At 35.5% G+C, this 22687-nt stretch overlaps 1 protein-coding gene across 3 annotated transcripts in view; it reads left to right on the top strand.

Annotated features, from left to right (window-relative positions):
• Window positions 1–22687, top strand: part of ZFPM2 (zinc finger protein, FOG family member 2) — a 321906-nt gene that overhangs the window by 52133 nt on the left and 247086 nt on the right. For 2 of the 3 annotated variants that reach the window (XM_040588202.1, XM_040588204.1), the window contains exon 2: window positions 11897–12055. The exons of the other annotated variant lie outside the window; for it this stretch is intronic. In XM_040588202.1, the coding sequence (XP_040444136.1) occupies window positions 11897–12055 (159 nt within the window). The remainder of the gene's footprint in view (window positions 1–11896; window positions 12056–22687) is intronic. 3 annotated transcript variants of the gene reach the window in all.

The raw sequence follows: 22687 nt of genomic DNA on the forward strand, positions 1-22687 counted from the left end.
ATGTATTTTTTCTTGAAACTGGGGATGTAAAATTACAGTGAGTAATGAGTATGTATTCCTCTGATCCCTTAATGTACTTGATGTGAGGTTCCTCTTTCATCGTAGCTAACATGCTGGCCATTAAATACACTGCAGCAGCATCATTAGTGGCTTCAAAGTGCTCCCACTTGCATCACATTTTTCCCTCCAGCAGGTAAGTGAGAACAGTGATTAGCAAAGACCAGTATATGTCACTCACTGCTCATGTGATTGCCAGAGTTGTTCAGTGTTTAGAGTAAGGGCTGTGTTGGAGCTGGAGGTAGAGACTGAACTTTTGCTGTCATCATTACTCTTGAAAAGCTTTATGCTCTGAGCATGACTTGGCCACATGCAAGATAAAATGCATCCTGTTTGGGGTATGGTGTTTGAAACTGTTTCACTGAAGTAGTACTTGGCAGAGATGATAGACTTTAGAGGAAGGCTTCCTGAGAAACAAGGCAGTGTGTTACCTAGAAGTTTGAGATCCTGACTGGTGAGATTAGGATGTGCAAAGAAGCCTCTGTTGCTTACCAGTATCATGATTTGCTACGTCTGGAGGAAAACATTCACTGAAAATTTCAGGATCCTGAATCCTTGGAGGATTTCACGGTACTGTTTGGAGCAGCATGCCATAGGTATTTGACAGATGTTGAGTGGCTGGTGTGGATCTGTCTATTCCTTATTTTCTTAGTTTGAGTTAAAAAAAAAACGCTACAGGAGTAAAACAAAATAGCAAGGGAGTCTGAATATGTTCCTAAAACCGCAACTTTAATTTTCATATGCTTTATTGGTTGTAAGATGCAAGAGGAGGCAGTTTCCTTTATTGGAGAGGTGAATATGAAATCTTAGAATACTTTACCTGTAAAAAACAATATGAACATATGTTAAAAAAAAAAGGTCTAGATATCTCATACATTTTTCTTTTTTATACACTTGTATGGATATAAAAATCAATGACACTTGTCATATATGTATGAAGCATCAAATATTTGCATTTTTATTTTATAGATACCTATAATTTTAATGAAAGACAGAGAATTAAGAAGCCCTCTTATACAATCAATGCTTTCTTTAATTTCATTTTTTTTTTAAGCTTGTAAATTTAAACATTATTTTCATACTTACCTACCTGGAACAATCCACTGGAGCTGGATGATGTTTGTTCGCATCAGTGTTAACCATATTTCATGGGGCAAATTACATTGCCAGTATTTCAAATTAGATTGCCAGCAGTTTCAAAAACTGTTTTGTAAAAGTTAGCAGATAGAAATCAGCTAGAAATAATTGATGGGCTTAAAACCTATAAAATATATCATAATCCAGGGAAAAATGCTTCAGGGATAATATTTCTATATGAGCAAGCAGGAAATTTACCTTGTTCACTTTGATACATTTAAGAAAATAACTGATATACTACCATTGCAAAATTATTCCTGATGTAGAAGGTTATCTACAAGCATCACAGATCCATTCAAGATGGGACAGTAGGAAGAGGAACAGGCCAGAACATTTAGTGGGTACAGTTTATAAAATTACTCTTGTCCTACTTAGCACTTGTTAATAGCTTCCAAAATCTAGTTTCAACTGGAATCAACTTCTCTTTCAAATCTTTTGTGTGGAAAATTAGTTAAAGATTTGGGTTTGGTTGGGTTGGGTGTTTTTTGGTGAATATTTCTATTTTCTTGCTTTCTAATGTAATAGTACAATGCTTGTTCTTAATAAAAAAAAAAAAAAAAAAAAACAAAAAACTGCCAATGCCACCATAATTATTGTACACAGAAGGAAATATTTAATAAAAATCTTATGCAACTTACTGTCCATCCATAGCCTCTAAACACGCACTCTTCAATGCTTTCAGTGCTCTTCACTGAATGTTTAGAACTTGAGGATGTCAAAATGTTTCAAATTGGGACACTTAAACACACAAATTGCTTAAGTGAAAACAGTAGAGAAAAGCAATTTCAATTTTGCTGTGAGGTAAACTGGCTAAAGATTGACTTCCCCAAATTTGTGTCACTGACACCTTGTGTTTCAATCCTAGCTCAGGTGCATTAACACTGTATGGTAAAAACCACAATTTTTTTTAGCCCTTAAGACAGGCCTTATAAATTTCTCTTGTTGACACTGCATGGATTAAGCAAAAGTAGACATAGGAAAGTAGTCTAAGTGCACATTTAATTGAAACAAGGTATTCATCACCTGTTGTCTCAAGTTTTCCTGTTAAATCTGGCAAGAGTAACTGGTGAGACACACAAAAGGACTGAAGTAGGTTGTGTGTCTGCTTGGGTGAGGGATCATTAGGAGCAAAGACCTGGCTTCCCAAGGACATGAAAAGGTCTTTAGAAGGATACTCCCAAAAGCTTATTAAAAAATCATGGACAGAAGCCCATAACTTGCTGAAAGATGTGATACAGTTCTCCTAACATGTATAGGCATTGAGCAAATTTTAAAGTTTGGGCCTAATGGGCTATTTTACTTGTGTTTTCAGGAAGAAAAATAGCAGCTGAATCAGGATCAGTGACTGTGCAGTAGGTGACTTACTGATGCAAAAAACCTTTTCCCCTTTTTTTTCTAGTTTAGATCACTTTCTATATTTCAATTTCTCACTTTACCCTAGAGTAAGAACAGATACAGATATTTCTGTTATTTTCCTAAATTATATAAATACATCATAATTAATACTTTTTTAAAAAGCTCTTCCCAAGATGAAACTTCAACTATCACTTTCTGTCAGAAGACAGAACAACGTTGCTACTTCTAGAAGATCCAGATAACCTTCTGTTTCATTCTTTATTGTATTGAAACACACTTTGTAGGTGTTATTTTTGTACAGTGGCATGGGATCAATTATGATGCCCCTGAATTCATAGCCTTTACTGTTACCAGTTTTGCAGTCACGTTGGTATCACAGTACCAAGGAAGTAACTATTAAAAATCCCACTGACCTTTGTTCCTGAAAGTAAGAATTCCAGAATGAAGTTCCAACTAATAAATCTGTACTGTTACTGTGTGCACTGCATCTTAAAAAAAAAAAAAACAAAGCAAAAAAACCCCCCAAAACCCACAAAAAACCCCAAACAAACAAACAAAACCCCCCCAAAACACAACAAAAAAGTTTGTTCCTTATGTCATTTAGAAACACACATAGAAAGTTTTCTACCTTGACGGTTTTATAGTATGGCAACACTTGGACTGCCAGCAGGTGGGAAGATTTGAGGAGAGGAAGATTATATGAGTGCCTTCATAACACTCATATTTCAAAACAATTTCAGTTATTGGGCAAAACATCATACTCATCATTTGTTAAATGAGTATGATCTTTTATGATTAGTTCTGCCTTTATTACATTGTGTAATAACAGTACCACGCACCATTTGCTTTTTTTTTTTTTTTTTTTTTGTATTCTCTCTGTGTTCATGTGGAAGTAAAATCAATAAACCCTCAGATTCATCTGCACGATATGTCCTTTCTGACTTCTGTGAACCAAACAAGGTGCACCTTGGAAAATAGAGCTCTACCAGTAAAAGAGTTTCTGTGACTCTTATGGGTAAGGGTGCTGGAGGACTAAATGTCTATTTCGACATGAGCTCCTACTTGAAAACTGAGGTCTGATATTTAACTGCAAGGGTCTTTCAGCTCATGCTCTGTGCACATCTTTTTCCTTTTTTTCCCATGCAAATGAAACCTAAAACTTTGGCTTTACTGGTACACTTGCATACTATTTTTGAAATTAATGTCTTCCTAACCATGTTTTGAATGGTCACTTTTCATCATTTCACTTTTATTGATTAGAAATGTTCTGGCCCTGGCTCTGAGAGCAGGCTGACTATAGGCACTGCCAGTTTAGTTGTGGCCTCTTGGATAATGGTAAGAGAAAAGAAGACAAGAGGATAAATGAAAGTGAAATTCCAAATTACTGGAACATTTAAAGGTCTTTGAAAAGTTTATATACAAGCACAGTTAATGCTGTCATGCACCAAAGTGCCAGAAGACCTAGCAGTGAAGAATATTAATCTACTTTTATAAAATCAAAGGGTTCATATTTTTTGCTATAAAGAAATAATTTGAATAAAATTTGACCCTTTCTACAATAGTCTGTGGGTCAAATTGAACCTACTATTAAAATTCTCTAATATCTTTCTTGTATTAGCATTTCAAAACTCAATTTAAATATTCACAGAGCTCTTTTTTTAATAAACTTAACAAAATTCAGGTAATTTCCTTCAACTTTCTTGATTGAAGGAAGGCAGTAGGTACAGATATAAAAAAGATGTACAGCTACAAGCAAAACCTGAAATCAATTATATATAAGAAATAACATAACACATGGAAAGAAATTAATCAAAAGGAAAAATTTCTGCTATATGATTTTCTTGGTCTGCTACCTGCAGGCAAGGAACGTAAATGAAAAAAGAAAAAAAAATCAGCATTCTTCTTACAGATAAGGCGAAAATTAATAAAAATGTTTCCTTCCTACCAGATCCCCTGATGCAACTTATGTTAAAAGTGAGTGGCTGTAGGAAGAGCTTACATGCTTAAAAATAACTCTATTTTTTTTCTTTTTTTTCTTTTTTTCTTTTTTTTTTCCACAGAAATATACTTTCATTCTTGCTGTTAAGCTCAATTACGTCAGGTTGGTATGGATTTATAGTCCAAAGAACAGCCCTTTTCTATTCCTTTTTTCTATTATGTTGGTTGTTAAATCATGGTCATAAAGTTTCTCCCTGTCCAGAAGTGAGAAATGGTTTGTTCTGCTCAGGTGTGACAATGAAGATGTAAGGAGTTGCTCACAAATTGGTGCAATCTTCCAATCTGGACAAAACTTTTGAAGTTCAGCTAATTTACATAACAAACTGGAGAGGTTCAATGCATATGGGTAGCACTGCGTGTCTTGAGTATAGCTGTAAAGATGTTAACAGGCACTACAGAAATAACTTTGTTAAGCTAAATAGAAAACTCAATGGACTGAAGAGGGAAGCAATTCAGTAAAAGTGGGAGTGGTTTGTCTGACAAGTATTGACTTTGTTGTTTTCCTAAACTGATTTCCCAGTTTGCACTACTGCCAATAGCATGCTTAATTTTAAAGTTTTTCCTGCAGCAGTCAGTTTGTCAAGGTTAGGTATTGCCATCTACTGTCTAATAGAAGAGTATTTAGACACCTCTCTTGGCCTTTTTTATTCTCATGGAATTATGTCATTAAACTATTTGCAGTTCTCATGGGGAGGAAGGGAGAGGCAACATTTTTTAAATGAAACCCAAAAGTTGGGATCACCATTAACTAAAAGCCAAGAGAGGGAGGTAGCGTGGACTGTCACAGGGTCAAGTTGTTGGGGTAGTTGGAGCAACTAGTTCAGTAGGAAAACTTCTACCATTTTCCTTTATTACCATCTATGACATTAGTGGCAGACTTGTTGTGTACTTCCATTTCTGTGGTTCATCTAGATACCTCTACTTGGAGGTTCTTCTTCTCAGGGGAATATTTAAGGTCTCAGTGACTGAACAGTATCTGGCCGTCAGTGCTTGACAGAAAGTGAAAATTTATCCTGATTGCTACAGCATATATTCATGTCCCCTATCTTATCAGTCCATGTCTTCACCCTGGTTGAACATACAGGCTCTAAAATATTTGAGCCTGGACACTTAAAAAAAATTCTGCAAAACCCAACAGAAAGCCACATCTCCAGCAAGGCGCTTGGGTGTATATTTTTGGTAATGTCTTGTAAAAATTTCTTCCTCAAAAGGAGAAGCTGGATTGTTTCTGTTGGGGCTATTCAGATCACTGTTACTTGTTTCCAGGCTGTTGTTAAAGCACAGTGTTGGAAACAACCACTCCTTTGCATTAACTGCAAGGCTGAAGGAGTAGCTAAGAAGTTTTGTATAGAAATCTTCCCAGAGGAAGTGAACTCTGAAATACCATGTGGTGTCTTCACTCCCACTGCCATATTTAAATGAAATAAATTGAACCATCTTTTATGTTTTTAGTGTTCCTGACAATTTTTAGGGAAAAAAAGTTCTTTATGATGTGAATTAATGTGAAGTGTTTGGCTGCTGGTTTTCTTATGTAATCATTTGTATTTAGAAGAAAATGTTCTTGTTGAAACAGGACACCAGTGTATTGATTTTTTTGAAGCTTTTCCCTCTGTTTGTAATCAGAGAGTATCACATACCAAGGTTTTACCATAAGGTAAGGATAATCTCTGTGTGGTAGCCTGCTTTCCTAGGAAATACTGGATGAATCCCACAAAACATGCAAAATGCATGATGTTGATCCAGTGAATTTCAGGCCTCTCTGATTTATCAGAGTTGTTATTATTTAATGCTACTACTACTAATTATACTCATTAACCTCTCCCCAGCCACTCGCTGTCAAGTATTGTAGGCTTTCTGAAGCATTCTTAATTTGTTAAGAGCACTGATTTATGTTGCGGCTCTGGGAATGTAAGAGAATATTGGTAGGTGGGAAGGAAGCTAACCACTTAACATTTTCATGAGATAATTATTTCAATGATACTTTACCACTGTAGGATACATGCATTTTAAGCACAGAGCACTGGACAGGAAAGCCTATAAGCATGTGTTTAATTTGAGCATGCATTTAAGTGGTTTCATTTAGGGATAAGTCTGATGAATTTGAGTATGAGAGATTATTACAGAACTTACCCAGTTTAATGTTACTGAGTTTCAATTATTTCATTAGAGTTATAATACCATAACACTGGAGCCATGCATTGATGTATCAGGGCTAGCATGCTCAAGGGGTCAGATTATAAAATTTATGTCCAGAGGAATGTTTGTAGCAAAAGCATCTTTTGTTAAGTGTATGCAAACCCTTCGTTACTGGTTCATTCTCACACTTTCCCATGTTATTAAAATTCTTGCAGTGTTGGTTTTGTTTTGTTTTGCTAAACATGGCCTATCCTTTCAAGTGTTGAGGTAGCATCTGTTACTCATTGTGTAAAGATTGCCACTTAGCTAGCTAACTTTGTGTGTTTGTATCTATATGTTTGCATTTATATTGAAGTATATTACTATTTAAGAAAGATTTTTATTTATTTAGCATTTAACACATTAATAGTCCTAAAAAATATGTGCCTGAGTGTCTGTAAATGTGGTACAAATTAGGGAGCACAGTTCAGATTTCCCCACACTGCGCTGCCAAGTGGCCTCAATCACAAGTAATTTTCTCCATGAAGGCACATGCAACTCACTCATCAGCCTCTTCTCAGTAGATATTGTTATTTGTATCAAATTATTTGTAGTGATTTTTCAAAGTGGCCAACTGTGTCCACTAAGCCATGCAGGTTTCTGCCACATTGACTCCTTCATTGCTGTCACTAATTGTACTGTTTTCTACTAATTCTTGTTTATCTATGTTATTTGAAAAAATATTTGAGATTCATAATCATATCAATAAATATTCATGAAATAAAGCACCAAGTGAATAAGTAAACTACCAACCCCCTCAAAATCTCCTATATTGTGTACAACACAAGTATTTGCTTGTTTTATAAAGGACATAGTTTTTTCAGGGCTTCATGCAAAATCTAGAATGAAGTAATGGAGACTTCATTTGCCTTCAGTACCTCCATTTAAGATTAGAAATTGAGTTTTTTCCTAGTGCATTTGGGAATTCTTCACTGTTTATCATGGATCTAGCTAATCTGAAGCATATCAAAATCACCTCTCCTTAGATTACATCACATTTTTTTTCAAAGTGCTAATAGGAAAAGAATTGCTGAAATGAGAAAACAAACCTGTAGACTGTCTTTGGAATCAACTTTTCAACTAAATTCTTAAACAATTTCAGTTTTAAATTTTACTGTTTTATTTTAGAAACTAATCATATCTCAGAGTTGTTTACTGCCAGATCACTGTGATAGATGAATTTCAGTAGTAGGAATTATTTGGATTTGCATTGGTGTGCCATTATGGTAGTTGTTGCTTGTGAAGTCACACTTAATCAGCAGTTATTGAAAAGGATTTTTCAGTAGAACAGAGGTGGGATTTGACCATGTTCCTGTTGAAATAAAAGCAGACAGTGTGTGTTGTGCCATAGGTGCTTAATAACATGATTGGTAAAAGTATTTGGTGTAGTAATATTAAATTAAATCAACAATTTAAAAGGAATGGACAAGGTATAGTACTAAAATAACTGATTAAGCGGCATTTGGATTGTTGAAGTAATATATCAACATAATAACAACTGGGAAACAAAAGCACTATAGGAGAAAACAGTTGAAACTGTTATTTTTAAAGACATTTATTTTTGTCTATATGACTCTGCATTTTTAAGTATTTTAAATCAGGGAAGAAGTTGAGTAGATGCTGTTTGGTTTATTGCCTAGATAAGAGAGCTAGTAAACTTTAAAAACCAACATATAAATTTTTGAACCAGATAAATTGTTAGTTTTCTATCTGACTTGATTTACTGATACCAGTAAAATATTGGAAGCACGTGGGCAAATTAGGTGAACATAAGCCTGCAGAGTTTAATTGTTTGCATTAAAAAAGAGTATGTAATTCCACACAAACTTTGTTGTGAGATTCTGAAATTTTATATTTATTCATTGTTTATTTATGCATAAGTAATTAGATGGAATAGACAAGAGTAGAAATTTTAATCTGTTTATACTTACTAGGTAGTGGCCTTTGAGTTTACTGTTTTCTTTAACCCATTCTATGTTTGAGTGATAACTGAAAATAGCCACAGAAATCAAGCATCAACATTTCAGTTCAAGTGAAACTAATAAACAAGAAATACTTAATTTTGCTGTTATTCTTGTGGGCTGGTCTTACTCATGTTGAACAATGCCTTACTCTTAAAGTTATCAGTTAAAGTTAGCAGTTTATAGCTCTGGGCATGAGCTGAATGTATATGAACACTTAAAAAATAAAAGATGACTCAACATGAATAAAAGTTTTTGTCCAAAGGATAAGGTTGCAGATGGGTTAATTAGACAAGGAAGAAGCAGGCTGAAATCTAGAAAAATATTTATGCACTGATCCCTCTATTTCAACAAAAGTCATGCTGGTTTTTGCAGTGCAATGTCTGATGTCAACCTCTGAGGTGAACTGTTACGTAAAGCTCTGATGTGTGCCCATATGCGACTAGATAAACATCACTGTTTATTATATGTGGGTTGATATATGCAAAGCAAAACCTTGGGTAGCTGCATGCATACCTCTGATCTCGTTTGGATGTGATGACATTTACATGTATGTTTTTGAATGCTGGGACATGTAACTTTAGGAAATGTTACATACCTGTTCATACATAAGATGTATCTATGGATGCATTTGTCGGGAATGTTAGCCTGAGATTTGTTTAGAAAATAGAGTCCCAACCCACAAAATGACAGGTGTTTGAACCTGCACTGTGGAGCTGGTGCATACATTGTTTTTCTTCCACCTTCTTGGAAACAGCGTCAATGGAAATTATAAGGTGTGTGTTTCCATGACTGCTGCAAATGAAAGCATACAAACTGCACTTCTTTTCTTAATTAACATACGGTGATTATTAGCTTGATGATTATGTACTAGTGACCTGATAAAACAAACCAGTTTAACATCTAGACACAGACCTAAATGTCATGGACACATGTCAGTTGGATTACTTGCAGGTATATTGCCTTTGCTGTATTTTGCAAGATGCTTATTGAAAAAGTCAAATAACAAAGAGCCAACCATTCAGCATGAAATCAAATGTCACTGAAATGTTGGCTGAAGTTTCCATTTTCTTCCCGCAGATTTAAAATAATTGGAAAATTTATTAAAGGCATATGGCTGCTTTTGAAGTTATGTGAAAGATGGTATTTATCCATCTTTATAATGGCAGAAATTCACATTTCCCTAAAATAGCATATTTTTGGTTTGATTGTCTTTTCCTTCTTATTTATCCAGATGTTACCAGGAGTATACACCAATTAATGACTTAACAGACAATGCCATATATCAATAATATTATGCAATCTGAAAGGTATTTGTTGATAGTTTGTGCAGAATCCCTGTGCTTTCATTTCTGCCATGAAACTGGAGACACGTAAGTTGCCCAAACTGCCCGTGTTTAGCTGCAGTGCACTGCTCCAGCCGGTGTGTGCTAGTGCTTTGTTCTCTGTTCCATACAGTGCGATATCCATTCTTCATTCCCTGTGCATATGCAGTTGCTGGATTTTTTCCCAGCATGGCTAGAAGGTGCAATTAACAGTAATGGATACTTTGATAGTGAGAATCTTTATTTCTTCAGCCATAATAATAGCCCCTTATTTTAGGAGATATATTGTTGAATGACAGCTACTGTTGGTGAGTATGAGTCCACAAAAGTGGGTTCATTTGGTCAGATTTCTCAGCTGGCACAAAAAGTCATATTTCCATGAAAGATAGTAACCTATATTAATTTATGGAGTCCCAGTTGGGAATCTCAATCAATTTCAATAAAAGTAACCATCACATTCCTCTGAAAAAAGAATTATACAACCTAGCCTAAAGTGAATTTTGCTGTTTTAATAAATGTAGGTAGTCACTGGTTCATAATAAATTACATAAAATTAGAGTGTAGTCAATATTTGATTTCTTGTAAAAATTTATCCCTTCCTTTTCATTGAATGCAACAGAATCATTTATGTATTGTATCTCAGCATGATAGATTATATAGGAATAGTGCATTTAATACTGGAAAACTATCATATAAATACAAATTACATTTTTTTTTCATTACCTAGCTAGCTTTCATTTTGAGGAAGAAATACTCAGTCAATTATAAATGAGGCTCTGCTTTCATTGGAGAGTGAAATATGTAATTTTTTCCAAGCCTCAACCATGTATAATGAAATCTCTCTTTTGAAATCCAGTCTTAAGATGGATTTTGAAACGTACTGACATTTAATAAAATCTTAGTTAAATTAAAATATGTTCAGTTATTTCAAATCTCTATTTAAATCTAGGATAAAATTCTACACCTGCACAAGAGATGTCTTTAGCAAATAGTTGCTATTAACCAATGATTGTGAAGAGTATGTATATAAGAAAGAAGAAATTTTAATTTTTGAGTACATTCCAATTGGTAACCTAAGTGTTACTTATTATAGATCTGTCAGGCACTGGCTCTTGAAGAGAATCTTAAGCAATAGTATGTCTAGCTGACTAGAAGAAGAATCAAAGACCTCAGGCTGCCATTTCAAATTCAGACTCGTGCCCTGTTTCTGTAACTGGCTTATGTTTCTCTAGCCCTCGGCTAGTAGTTTACCATGATGGTTGTTTGGCCTTTGTGAAATGAAGTGATAGTCTGTCCGAGTCCCATCTATTGACTGGGAGTCTATTAAAAAGAGAGTCTAGCAAATGAATGATCATGGACACATCAGGTGCTGGTTGAAGCAAAATAGCAGAATAAGCTGAAGTTTACATTGTCAGCACCTTTGTAGTAATTCACTGTTGTCAGTGCTGTTAATTCGAGAAATGAAGCCTGTAAAGGGAACCTATTAAGTACTGTACTTCAGCATCAAAAACCAATAACTAACAAACAAGAGAAGGCTCTTCACTGTTTACATGGTTTTACAAATATAGCTTTGATTTCCATTGTTAAAACTGTTTAATTGCATTTAATACTAGAGCCTGATGAATAATGAAAAAAAAAACCCTATGTGCGAGTATTATTAATACGTATTATTAATAACACTGCATATTCTGATTTGAAGTCATCAGGAAAACAGTCACTTACAATTTTGATTTCCATAAAATGTTATTTGTCCAATTCTAATAAATGCTGAACACAGCTGTGGAAGGAAAATCTAGCTAAAGGCCTCCAATTGTAAGTTCACTAAGGTTTTATTTCATGTTGTCCTATTAGATGGTTTTGCCACAGTGTTCCTGATTCTTTTTAAAGGGCCCCTTGAGGATGCCATTGAGGATGAAGAAGAAGAGTGCCTGTCTGAGGAAAATGATACTATCTCAAAAGAAGACTTTCCATTGGAGGAAAGCTTTTCTGCAGAGTTTGAGCCTGAAAATCTGAGCTGTGAAGAAGTGGAGTACTTTTGTAATAAAGGTAAACATTGTAGCCTACCTCTTGAGGGGATACTGGACAATCTGTGTCCAATTGGTCAAAAAGTTTTTTTGGTTTAAAATATACAAAATGTCCTATTAATATAGGAGATTAAAAATAGGAAAATGAGTTACTTGTGGAGTTAAGTCTGGTAAATTAATATTTAAATGTGTTGGAAGATGTACTTCTCAGGGAGGTGAATCATCTTGCCTTTAATGTGGTCCTCCAAGAATGTTACTTTCTACATATTTAACTGTAGAGAACAGGCCTCAGAAGTCAATTATTATCAGATCCAAAGCTAGCAATGCAGCATGTCTGTTCATCACTTCTTTGCCTAGGAAACATTGCTAGAAAAACAGATTGTGTCTGTAGATTCTAGGATTAAAATAGAGCTTATTATAGAACTGATTATGCATGGTAGAAAACTAGTGACTGATTTGTGAAAGGATAACTTTTAAAGTTGCAGATGCCTTTTTGATGCATTCATTACTTGCAAATTATTGAAGATAGAGGTATCTTAGCATAAGCCACACCAATTCATTCTTAGCCCTTACCCAGTGTTCAATCTGCAGGGTTGTGCTGTTTCCCATTCAGCTGACAGAAAAAATGCACTATCATGTACTATTATTTAGAACATTGATTTAATCTTCTTCCTGCCAGATTTCCACTTGATTGCTTTATTGTTTGTCTTCTGCAGGTAAGGATGCCTATCAAATAGCTGGAGTTGTTGTGGTGATGTTCTTCTATTAGTCCACATCCCTCTCAGGCATTTGGATATCGATGATTTCACTGTCTATCTGTTCTTTCCCAGAAATTGACATACCTTTTCTCATGATAGCTTGATATGCTCCTGGTTTTGTATTACTTTCATCTGTCATGGACGAAGTAGAATAAATCCATTTGAAGGCTCAGATGTTACGACTACAGAATATTAGTCTTTCCTACAGTGTCCAGTCATCAGTGGGGAAGGCATGAAAATGTATTTTCTAAATGTCCTCTACGTAGCTTACAAACTTTTGAAAAAATAATATACTTTTTGCGCTACAGGTTCTTGATACTTAGTAAGCCATCATAAATTATCAAAACAGTCTAGTCAGTAGTTTACAGTTTAGCTGCTATAAATCTTACTATGAAAGAAGAGACACCGGATTATGAATGGAAATGCTTTACAAACAGGGGGAGTTAAGTGCTATTATAACTGTTCTGTAAACAAATCCTACAGTTACTGTGCGTTGACTTCTTCATATGCATCTCAGACACCATGTTCCTTAGCTGAAAAAAAGTACTGTTCCTGTTACTGGCATTACTAAATAATTATTTAAACCAGTATTTACATAATTGTTATACTAGTGTCTCTTGAGTTCCTTCTGTCAGCAACGGAAGACTATGCACTGCTATCAGTTCATACCAGTTTTATTTAGTTATTTCTCTGTACGTCTTGCTGCTTTTCCAGGGCCCACCAATAGAAATACTACTGTTCTGGGCAAAATTCGGGAAAATACATGATTATTTTTGTTCGTTTATAGCAATCAATATTGCAAAGTCATGTTGAATTTCAAGTTATCTTGGCACTTCCCTTTAATGAACACATTTTTCAGGGAAAACACTGAATCCAGGCCATTACGTTAAACAAGATAAGGAATTAAATTGGAATACATTTAAATCTGAGTCTTGATTATCATATGTTTTATTAAGGGCATCTGCTGATTCTTCAAGCTGAATACTTTTGACTTCCCAGCAGTTCTTTTTTCCAAATATGTTGTAGTTATTAGAGATTCTTAAACCTGTCCACTGCAACTGCTGCAGAAGAAAAGTTGAAAAGGAAATTTCTGAGGATGAAGGGGCACATAAAACCCCTAATCTACTTCCAACTGAGGCTGTGTGACAGAAAGTCCCACTTTGAAGTAAGTTGAGAATATCCCTGGAAAAGGATGGAATGGGAGACTAGAAGACTAGAAATACATTGTTTTTTATTAATGTCTCAACTTCTTTTGAATGTCCTCCTTCTTCAGTGTCACTTCTGAAGTGTTAGCATGAGGCCACGTATGGTTTTTTTTTTTTTCTGAGGATAAAACCAAAGAAGACAAAACTAATCTGGAAAGGAAATAAATGCCTTTTGTGCCCTTTTCTTAGTGAAAGGGTTTGTGATTGTATTATATAATAAATGCTAAAAGTGAGGCTAATTCTCATGATTTTTGTCATGAATCTTTTAATCATTCATAACCCTTCTTTTGCTTTGTAGTTTTCAGTATTGAAATTAAAAGATGGTATGAGAAATATGCTTTTGTTTTTTGTAAAAATATTTTTGGTTAACATCATGGATAAAAGCTTAAAAATTAAATATGTACCAAATAGGTTAGAGAGCAAACAAATGCATTCTAATTTCTGTTTTAAGGGCCTGACTTTCTGATTATTTTTTTTTTCTTTGACAGTATTGGCAGCTTGTAAACCACAGATATCTCCAAAGGAGGGGAAAAATAAGTGTAGATCTGTGTATTCTCATGCAACATGTTTCCTTTTCCCAGAAAATACCAGAATTGGCATAGGAATTCTTTATGTTGTCTCTACCTTCTCCTCTTGCTAACATGGACCATTAAAGGTTCTAGAAAGTAAGGGGAATTTATTGGATATAAATATTCATCTGTCCTGGCTCCCCATTTCCTTCCCCTGGGTTTTTTTCCTAGCTTACCCAGAACAAGAGGACAAATGAGTAGTTGGGGTTCCTGAAGGAATTAAGAGACGTGGGCAACAAACAGCACAACTGTTGGGGAGGAGGTGTTTGTGAGGCTTCACTCATGGTGTTTTTCATACTTCCCCAGTTATGTAAATCAGGCATCACCTAAAAACCAGAGTCTTGTAACTATGCGAACTGGGCACTGAAGGCAAAAATTTACTGAACTCACAATTCATTCAAATGAATGGAAGTAGAGGACGTAGAGGTTCACAACTTGATAACTTTGGCTTTTTGACTGAAGAGATTTTCCTGTCAAAATATGCCTGATTGTATTATAAGCAAAGAGCAGTCTCTTACTGTCTAAATTGCAAACAGCTAACCTTTATAAAGCCATACTTGTCATTCCCACCTTATTAATTTGGGTTTGTGAGATTGATTCAGCAGAATAGTTGCCAGAATTAGAAGGCAAAGGCAAAAGTCTCTGCAAAGTGTGAAGCAAATTAATCACATTGATGGAGCTGCATGTCATTTTACAACTTCTCTGTTTTCAAAATTATGACTTTTGGCTATTATTTTTCCCTTCTTTTGCTCATTAATGGCTTTTACAACAAAGAATCTGGAAAATTCTGCCTTTCCCCCCACTTTTGCAACACCACAAAACCACAATTAACTTTGCTACATGTGAATAATTATTCCTATGTAGTCTTCATGTACACTCAAAAGTGAAGAAGTGAACAATCGTTTAACCATGTAAATATTAAAAGCAAAAATGGAAATTAGCAATCTGCTGTTTATCAGGGATGGGTTTAAGCTTGCAACTGTGAATTTTTAACCTTTTGGATGAAGTTTCCCATCCAAGAATGAGTATTTTAGAAGAGCCTGGGAATCGATGGCAGAAGCTTGATTTGGTTGCAATTATGACAGAGATTAGGGGAAAGGGAATATTTTGGAAACAGCAATAATAACAACACAGTTATAGTGATCTTCCACTACAAAGCTGTACTGGTCTCAGTCTTTACAGTAGAAAGTAAAAATGAGGTAGGAGGTAGCCTTGGTGATAATGCATTGCATTTTGTCAGTTTGTAGCTTAGTTACTACGAATTTCCACACTGCAGGTAAAGAAGATATCTGATGATGCTGTTTACGCAAAGTCTGTATTAGTCTGGAACCTTCGTTGTCAAAGATTTTTTTTAGTGTTCACATAGGGGGTAACTGGAATCAGAGTCTGTACCAGATTAAGATTAATTCAAATTAGATTCAGATCTAGAAGATTTATTAGTTAAGTGCCATTATTTAGATAGCCTAAATAAGGAGAAAGTAGCCTGTCTCCCATGCAGAAGAATGATAGACTAGATGGCTGAAAGCCTGCTATGGAACCTAGGGGAGTACATACAGATTAACTTTTGTCTTTTATAGGTAAGAATAAGAAAATAAGGTGATGCTAACAGAGACAAGAAGTGAGCTGGAGGTGTGGTGGGGCTAATAAAAGCAGGAGGGCAGATACAAGAAGGAGACACAAAAAGCAGGACAATACAAAAGCCAAGAAGTGGGAGGTGATGGGCTGAGAAGCAAAAGTTCATTTGGGCTGTGAAATAGTTTATCATTGGCTTTTTAGTCTCTGATTGCTGTCATACTGCCTAGATACCCACAGGAAAATAAAACCAAAATAATTTTCTGTTACTTAGAAGGTTTGGCATCTTCATATGGAGGTGAGACCTCTTCCTCTCTTTAAACAGCAAGGAGAATAGGAGCCTTGCCTACTTCGTAAGGGAGGGAACTGGCTAAACAAATTACAGTTCTTTGTGACCTTCTTAGCAGAATTGTTCAATGAGGGATTAACTTTCAAAGGAAAAGTTATCTTGAGCAATGAGACATCACTTGAGATTAGTAGATAGTTAAGTAGCTGTGTTTAGAGAAGAGGCAAGAGAAGGAAATGGAGGAAGGATTATAATCAAGAGAGAGAATGTGAGACTGTTTCCAGAAGAGGCAAACGGAGGAATGTACATATCTGATAATTGAAGAAGACATATCCATTTTTGCTGCCATGCTTGCCAGGACAATTTTTTTGAATTCTCCTGTTCTTTGCTTGTAGCATGGCTATTGTGCTTGTTCCTTATGCTGTAGGCTTCCAGTAATTACTCCATTCCAAGGCAGCACTGGCACCAGTCCTCAGTGGAAGATTCAGTGGCCTTAACCAAATGGTGGCAGATTAGAAAGCAAATAGCTTGTGTTTCCCACAGCAAAGCTTGTGTTTCAGTTGGTGACATAGGAAGATACAGGGGATAGAGACATAAGGTGTGATGAAGATTGACTGTTTCATGATGCAGTGCTTTTAGGATCTGTAGCACAAACTGCTACGTATGCCTGTAGCAAATCAGAGTGTTGATGTGTGTTTGCAGTTCCCAATACATTCCTTATCTTTATTTGTGGAAGGAGAGGGGGATAAGGGGAAGCCAGTGGTTCTGAAACTCATATACAGTTCTAAGTCAGCAACAATAGAACTCAGGGAATATATGGGCTTCTGCATACTGAGTGTGTACCTTCTGCCATATTCTTATATTCTGCTGGGGCAGGAGGCAATGAGTTCAGAACCTGATCCAAGTTTTCTGCTCATGTGCAGTATTTTGTCACTAGCCTGGCAGACTAGCTTAGGACTGGAATTTGTTATGTTAAACCATGTGACCTGATTGTGCAGCCAGGCTTGAGATTCAGGGAAGCAGCTGCAGTGTGATTCTCCATATAAGAAAAAGCATATACAAAGCTAAATTCTTCTGTGTGTTAATCTTCCCCTTCATACTTTATGTGCAAAGCTATCATGTTACCATCTATAATACCAGCCAAACTCTTAACACCCTGAAAATGATTTCTGTGTCCCTTTTTCCTCTGGAGTATGACTTTGTGTGTGTATGCCTGTGTGCATCTGTGTAAATATTCTTTGCTTCTTTCATGTTAGGCACGTAATGACTAACAATATGCTTGCTATTTTCTGTTTCTGGTTCAAAAAGTAGATTTATACCTCTTTTTTTTTTTTTTTAAACCAGAAACCTTTTAATCAATAATGTTTCTTTCCTTTTCAGTAATGGATTTCATTACAAATTTCTATCTCTTTTGCTATAGCAAGTGGAAGCAGGATCAGCATAAGGCAGCTATACCATAATCACTTTGAGCTCAATAAGGAGATCTTTACAGGCAACTTTGTTCTTATTTCTTAACGGGATTAAGAAGCTCAGCTCTTTAAATTCTTGCATATAACACTGACATTTCCAGGGTGTGTTTGGACCAGGGAGTTCAAAGAGAAGGAATAAAAAAGAAAAGCCAATATGACTTTGTTTTTTACCTTGCTGGAGGAGCTGTTTGTGCAAATCGCCTATAAGCTTATTGACCTGAATCTTTGACTCCTTGTTTTCTCTGGATTTGGCTGGAGTGTAGACACTGATAGAGCACTGATAGAGGTGATTGCACAGCCCTCGGCTTGCTTGGCACCAGACACCCCCCCCTCCCTGCGCTTGACATTATCTTTCCCTGGCAATACTTCTGTTCTGGAACTCATATTCCTTTATTTTTTAAAAAATTAATTTAATACATTATATTTTCTTTATGTAGACTTTCTGAGTAAATGAAGGACATGTTAATTCTTTTTGTAGGCAGAGACAGGAGAGAGCATGTACGTGGGTTGATGTATTTTCATCTCCTAGGATAATAAGAATCTGCATAAGAACTCACAGTGCTACTCCTTCCAAAAACACAGTAGTTACCTCTTACTGAATTGTGTGCATCTTTGTGAACCTGTGTTGTGTTGCATTCTCATGCTGAGAATGAGAGTTCCCATACCTTTATCTGTATCTCATTCAGCTGAAACAGCTGAATCCTGTACATCTTCTGTACTTTTTGTCAGATGCTGAAAATCGACAAAGAAAGGAAGGGATTCTCTGATAATAACCTTCAAAGGGTGCTAAGTCATAATTAGGTTGGATCCTGGCAGAAGACTCTTTTCTTCCAAATATCAGCATTTGCTTTCTGCTTTACCACTCATGCTTTCCAATTTTTTCCTGGTACTGAAGCTCAGAGGACCACCTGTTTTCTTGCTAGAAGAGAAAGGAGATATCTGAAAAGGCTGGGGTGATTTTTTTCACAATTATCTTGAGAGCATGGAAAGGCTTCCAGAATAACAAGTGCAGGATTGTGTATCCTATACTGATTTCTATTAACCCATATGTAAACGTCTTGGGCGATATTTTCAGTCCAACTGAAATCCATGCCAGTATTAACATCAATGGTAGTGAGATAAAAATCTTACCTAAGTTAGACTAGAAAGCCCTTCTTTTAATCAAGAAATTAAATAATTGGTCATCAAACAGGAAAATGTATCTCAAAAAGAAACTAGCAAGCTATGTTTCAAGAAGTAAATACATTGATCCAAATATAAAACATTATTTTAACCGTATAGAATTATAAAGTGAGAGAAACACTTAAACAGCTTATTCAGCTTTAAGCAGTTTATCAAAGCAACTCCAGCCTTTTCAGTCAGCACATTTTGGTTTTCTTAAGAACAATGAAATTGTGAATTCTATCACAGCTATGAGGAAAGGGATTATTTTGTTACAACAAGTAGTGTAATGTCCCCTTTCTAGAAAGTCACAAAACTTGAACTTGGATTGACTTAAATTTGAGCTCAAATTTGACATAAAATGAATTGCAAATTAATAAGGGTAATCTTCTTTAAAATAGGAAATGCATACATGACAAATTTCACCACGTGTTCTTAGTTCATATATACTACACATCTGTTACTGATTTTGTTAATAATGAAGGTCTATTTTGCCTTTTTTCATCTAACTTGGTGTTCTTGACACAAACATTCTGAATACTTTTGAAAAGTTCTGAGGCAGTCGCTGAAAAATGGTTGTCAAACTGGGTCCAAAAAGTGGAGCTGCTCACAGGCTGTGTACTATGTGTCAGCAGTGGGGATATTTGCCATAATTTAACTCTCAATGGATCAGAAAAAATAAATGAAGCAAATGCCACATTTATGGCATTGTTGGATAAATATTGATAAGACAGATATTGCTGGATAGATGCTTGTGGATAAGAGAAAATGAAGCCTTTATTTATGACTACTAAGTCTTTTTCTTGGGTTTGACTGATAGAAGTCTAGACTGTTTTTGAAACCATGTATAATATAGCAGGTATGTAGAAGCATACCTCCAATGACAGGGGATCAGCTGCTTTGGATATTAAAGTACTTGGAGTGTTGATTATTTCTAATAAAAGCATCAAACTGTTTAAAAAAAGGTAAATTAAAATTTTGCTTTGTAAGAACAGCTATATATTGCTGCTTGCTTTGTAGCAGTGTGTGGAAATCACACGAAAACAGGATATGAACAAAATGTGAACTTGCATAAGGGTGTTCCAATTTAGAGCTTGAAACTTGCTAGAGTGTCTCTGAAGTTATCTCTCTTTTCCACTGGAAGGGGTTTCAAAATCTCATGGATTGTTGATTTCCATTCAGATAATTTTTGAAAATTATACTAAGCAACAGTCTTTGTTTGGGGCATCTAAATACCTTTTAAAATGTGCAGCTGCTGCTTTTCTAATCAAGTGCCTAGAGCTATGTAATTTTGAACCCAATGTTGGTACTTGAGTATGTCTTTTAGAGCTCTTGTATTTGAGGTTTTAATTGGAAAAGATTGAAAAGATGCAAGATGTTTTTCTTTTTTTCCTTTAAATCTGTAGAAGCTTTTGGGTAGCCAGTATGTCTGAGTGATACTCATTTGTAGTACTGGTGCCACAAGAGTTGCTCCCTAAAAATTAGGATAATGTAAAACTCATTAATAGAAAGAAAGTCTGGGATATGATTTAGAGAACATTTTCACTGTTCTGCAGGAAATACATTTGAATGAGTGATCCTTGTCTTGAAAGAACTTCAAAAGCAAACAGTGAAATAATGAGAACATATCAAACATTTAGAGAAAGAGGAAGGCCAGACTCAGTCTAGCTGAACTTGCTGCACAGCGGTGTCTTATCCCAGGAGAAAAGTGCTGTAGCTGAAATGGTTAGAAATAATTGACACTGGTTTTTAACGTGATCACTATGCTGAAATGTCATTGTGTCAAGATGTCGTTTCATTAAACAAAGTAGTGATTTTAATATGAACCAAAATAGTTTCCATACTGTTATTTTGGAGAGTTAACAGCTTGTACACACATAGGTACTCAGTGACATATGGTTATTCATAGACCTTTCCTAAAAGTTAAGATAAGAAACAGTGTGTTATTTCTGACATTTGCTGGATAAATAATTTTAAGAGTGCTAAGGGCAACAAAAGAAACATACAGTTATTTCAAATGAGATTTATCCCAGGAGAAATTATGATTGTTAATCAGCATGAAAGAAAACAATAATTGCTTGCAAAGAAGCAAAGCATTGAGATGATTAATATAATTTGAAATAAAATGCAGTGGATCAACGTGTACAAGTGCTGGTTTTTTTCAGGTATGTTTGAAAATCAATCATCTGAGGCCAGACTTTGCTGAGACTTACTGTGTTTGTAGGGTAGGGTGCCTCAGTTGACATTGGTGGACTTGACAGAAATTATTTCTGATGTACATCAGATGAAGAAATAGCAGAGTCTGGTAGTGGTAGCACCAGATCTCTTTCTCTGTGTCTCTGTCCTGCCAAGGCTATAAAATAAACTCGTTTGCATGGCATAGTAGCCACTGTAGTTGTTTACCTTGTCCTCACAGCAGATGCCAAATATGGCAAGGTATGGAAATATCCCTCCCAATTTATTTAGTATCTTTATTATCAGAATTTTATTTCCATACCGAAAGCTTATTTAAAGATATTTTTTGCATTGTTTAAATGTATTTTATACTCAGAATATTTTATATCTGCTGAAAACTTGCATTGCCATTAAAATCAGACACTTTGACTTGTTAAATACATACATATAATCCTTTAAAAAAGAGGTCATCAACGAGAAGGACAGTTAAGGTCTTTTGGATGTCATTGTTATTCTTAAGAGTAGTGTGTGCTGCCATAAAGTTACTTTGAATGAATTAAGTACATTAATTTGTATTTTAAGTTGTGTGTGGTTTGTTTCTAAGTTACAAGAGTGTTGCTTCTGAAGAGAAGTTCCTGGCAATGATTCTCAGCTTACAGTGTGTTTCTTAGGATTCAAGAGCAAGATTATCAGTGTGTGTAAGCTGTGTTACTGGTCATAGGCATTGTGGTAAAGCAAATAACAAAAGACAATTTTTGAACTCTAATTTGTAGTTTCTGAAGCTCTGCCATCTAGTTCACAGTCTCAGAATCCTTCTTTGGTTGGTTCTGGAATTACCACCACTGCAGGCTGTGGCAGAAAGAATGGGAGGGCCCCTTCCCCCATGTTCCCAAGAAAGCCTGCCCCTTCACAACCAGTCACGCTGGCCTGTTAATGCACATAAGGTTATGTTTCTTGCTGAATTAAAGTCTACAGTGTGTGACTCCTCAAGTCTCTGCATCACATCTGTTTTCTCTTTTGCCAGTACAAAGTGCTACAGGCTTCGTAACAATTTATTTCTGAATTGATTTATTATAATTGAGAATTGATGTTTCACTCTGAACAGCTGTATTAGGATGTTAACCATTTAAGTTTACATTTATGCTGCCAAGAAGAATGAACACAAACTGAATTTCAAACTTTTAATGTTCTCTCACTCTAATAGAAACTGCTGTGTGCTGTTTGTGACGGGTACAGTCCTTCACCCAAAGCTATTTTGTCTGATGATAAAACCATGAGTGTATGAAGCTTGCACATTTTTCATCTCTTTTATGACCTTATCTTCTGTGAACGGCTTCTGTGAAGGTATCCTAACTATAGGAAGCACCTGGCAAACATATATGATATCTATGCTGTGATAAGCAGTTGTGAACAAGAAAGTAGATCTGTCAGTTCTGAACTGTTCATTGTTAAAAATACT

The sequence above is a fragment of the Falco naumanni genome, chromosome 3, assembly GCF_017639655.2.
Source record: "Falco naumanni isolate bFalNau1 chromosome 3, bFalNau1.pat, whole genome shotgun sequence".
Taxonomy (NCBI): Eukaryota; Metazoa; Chordata; class Aves; order Falconiformes; family Falconidae; genus Falco; species Falco naumanni.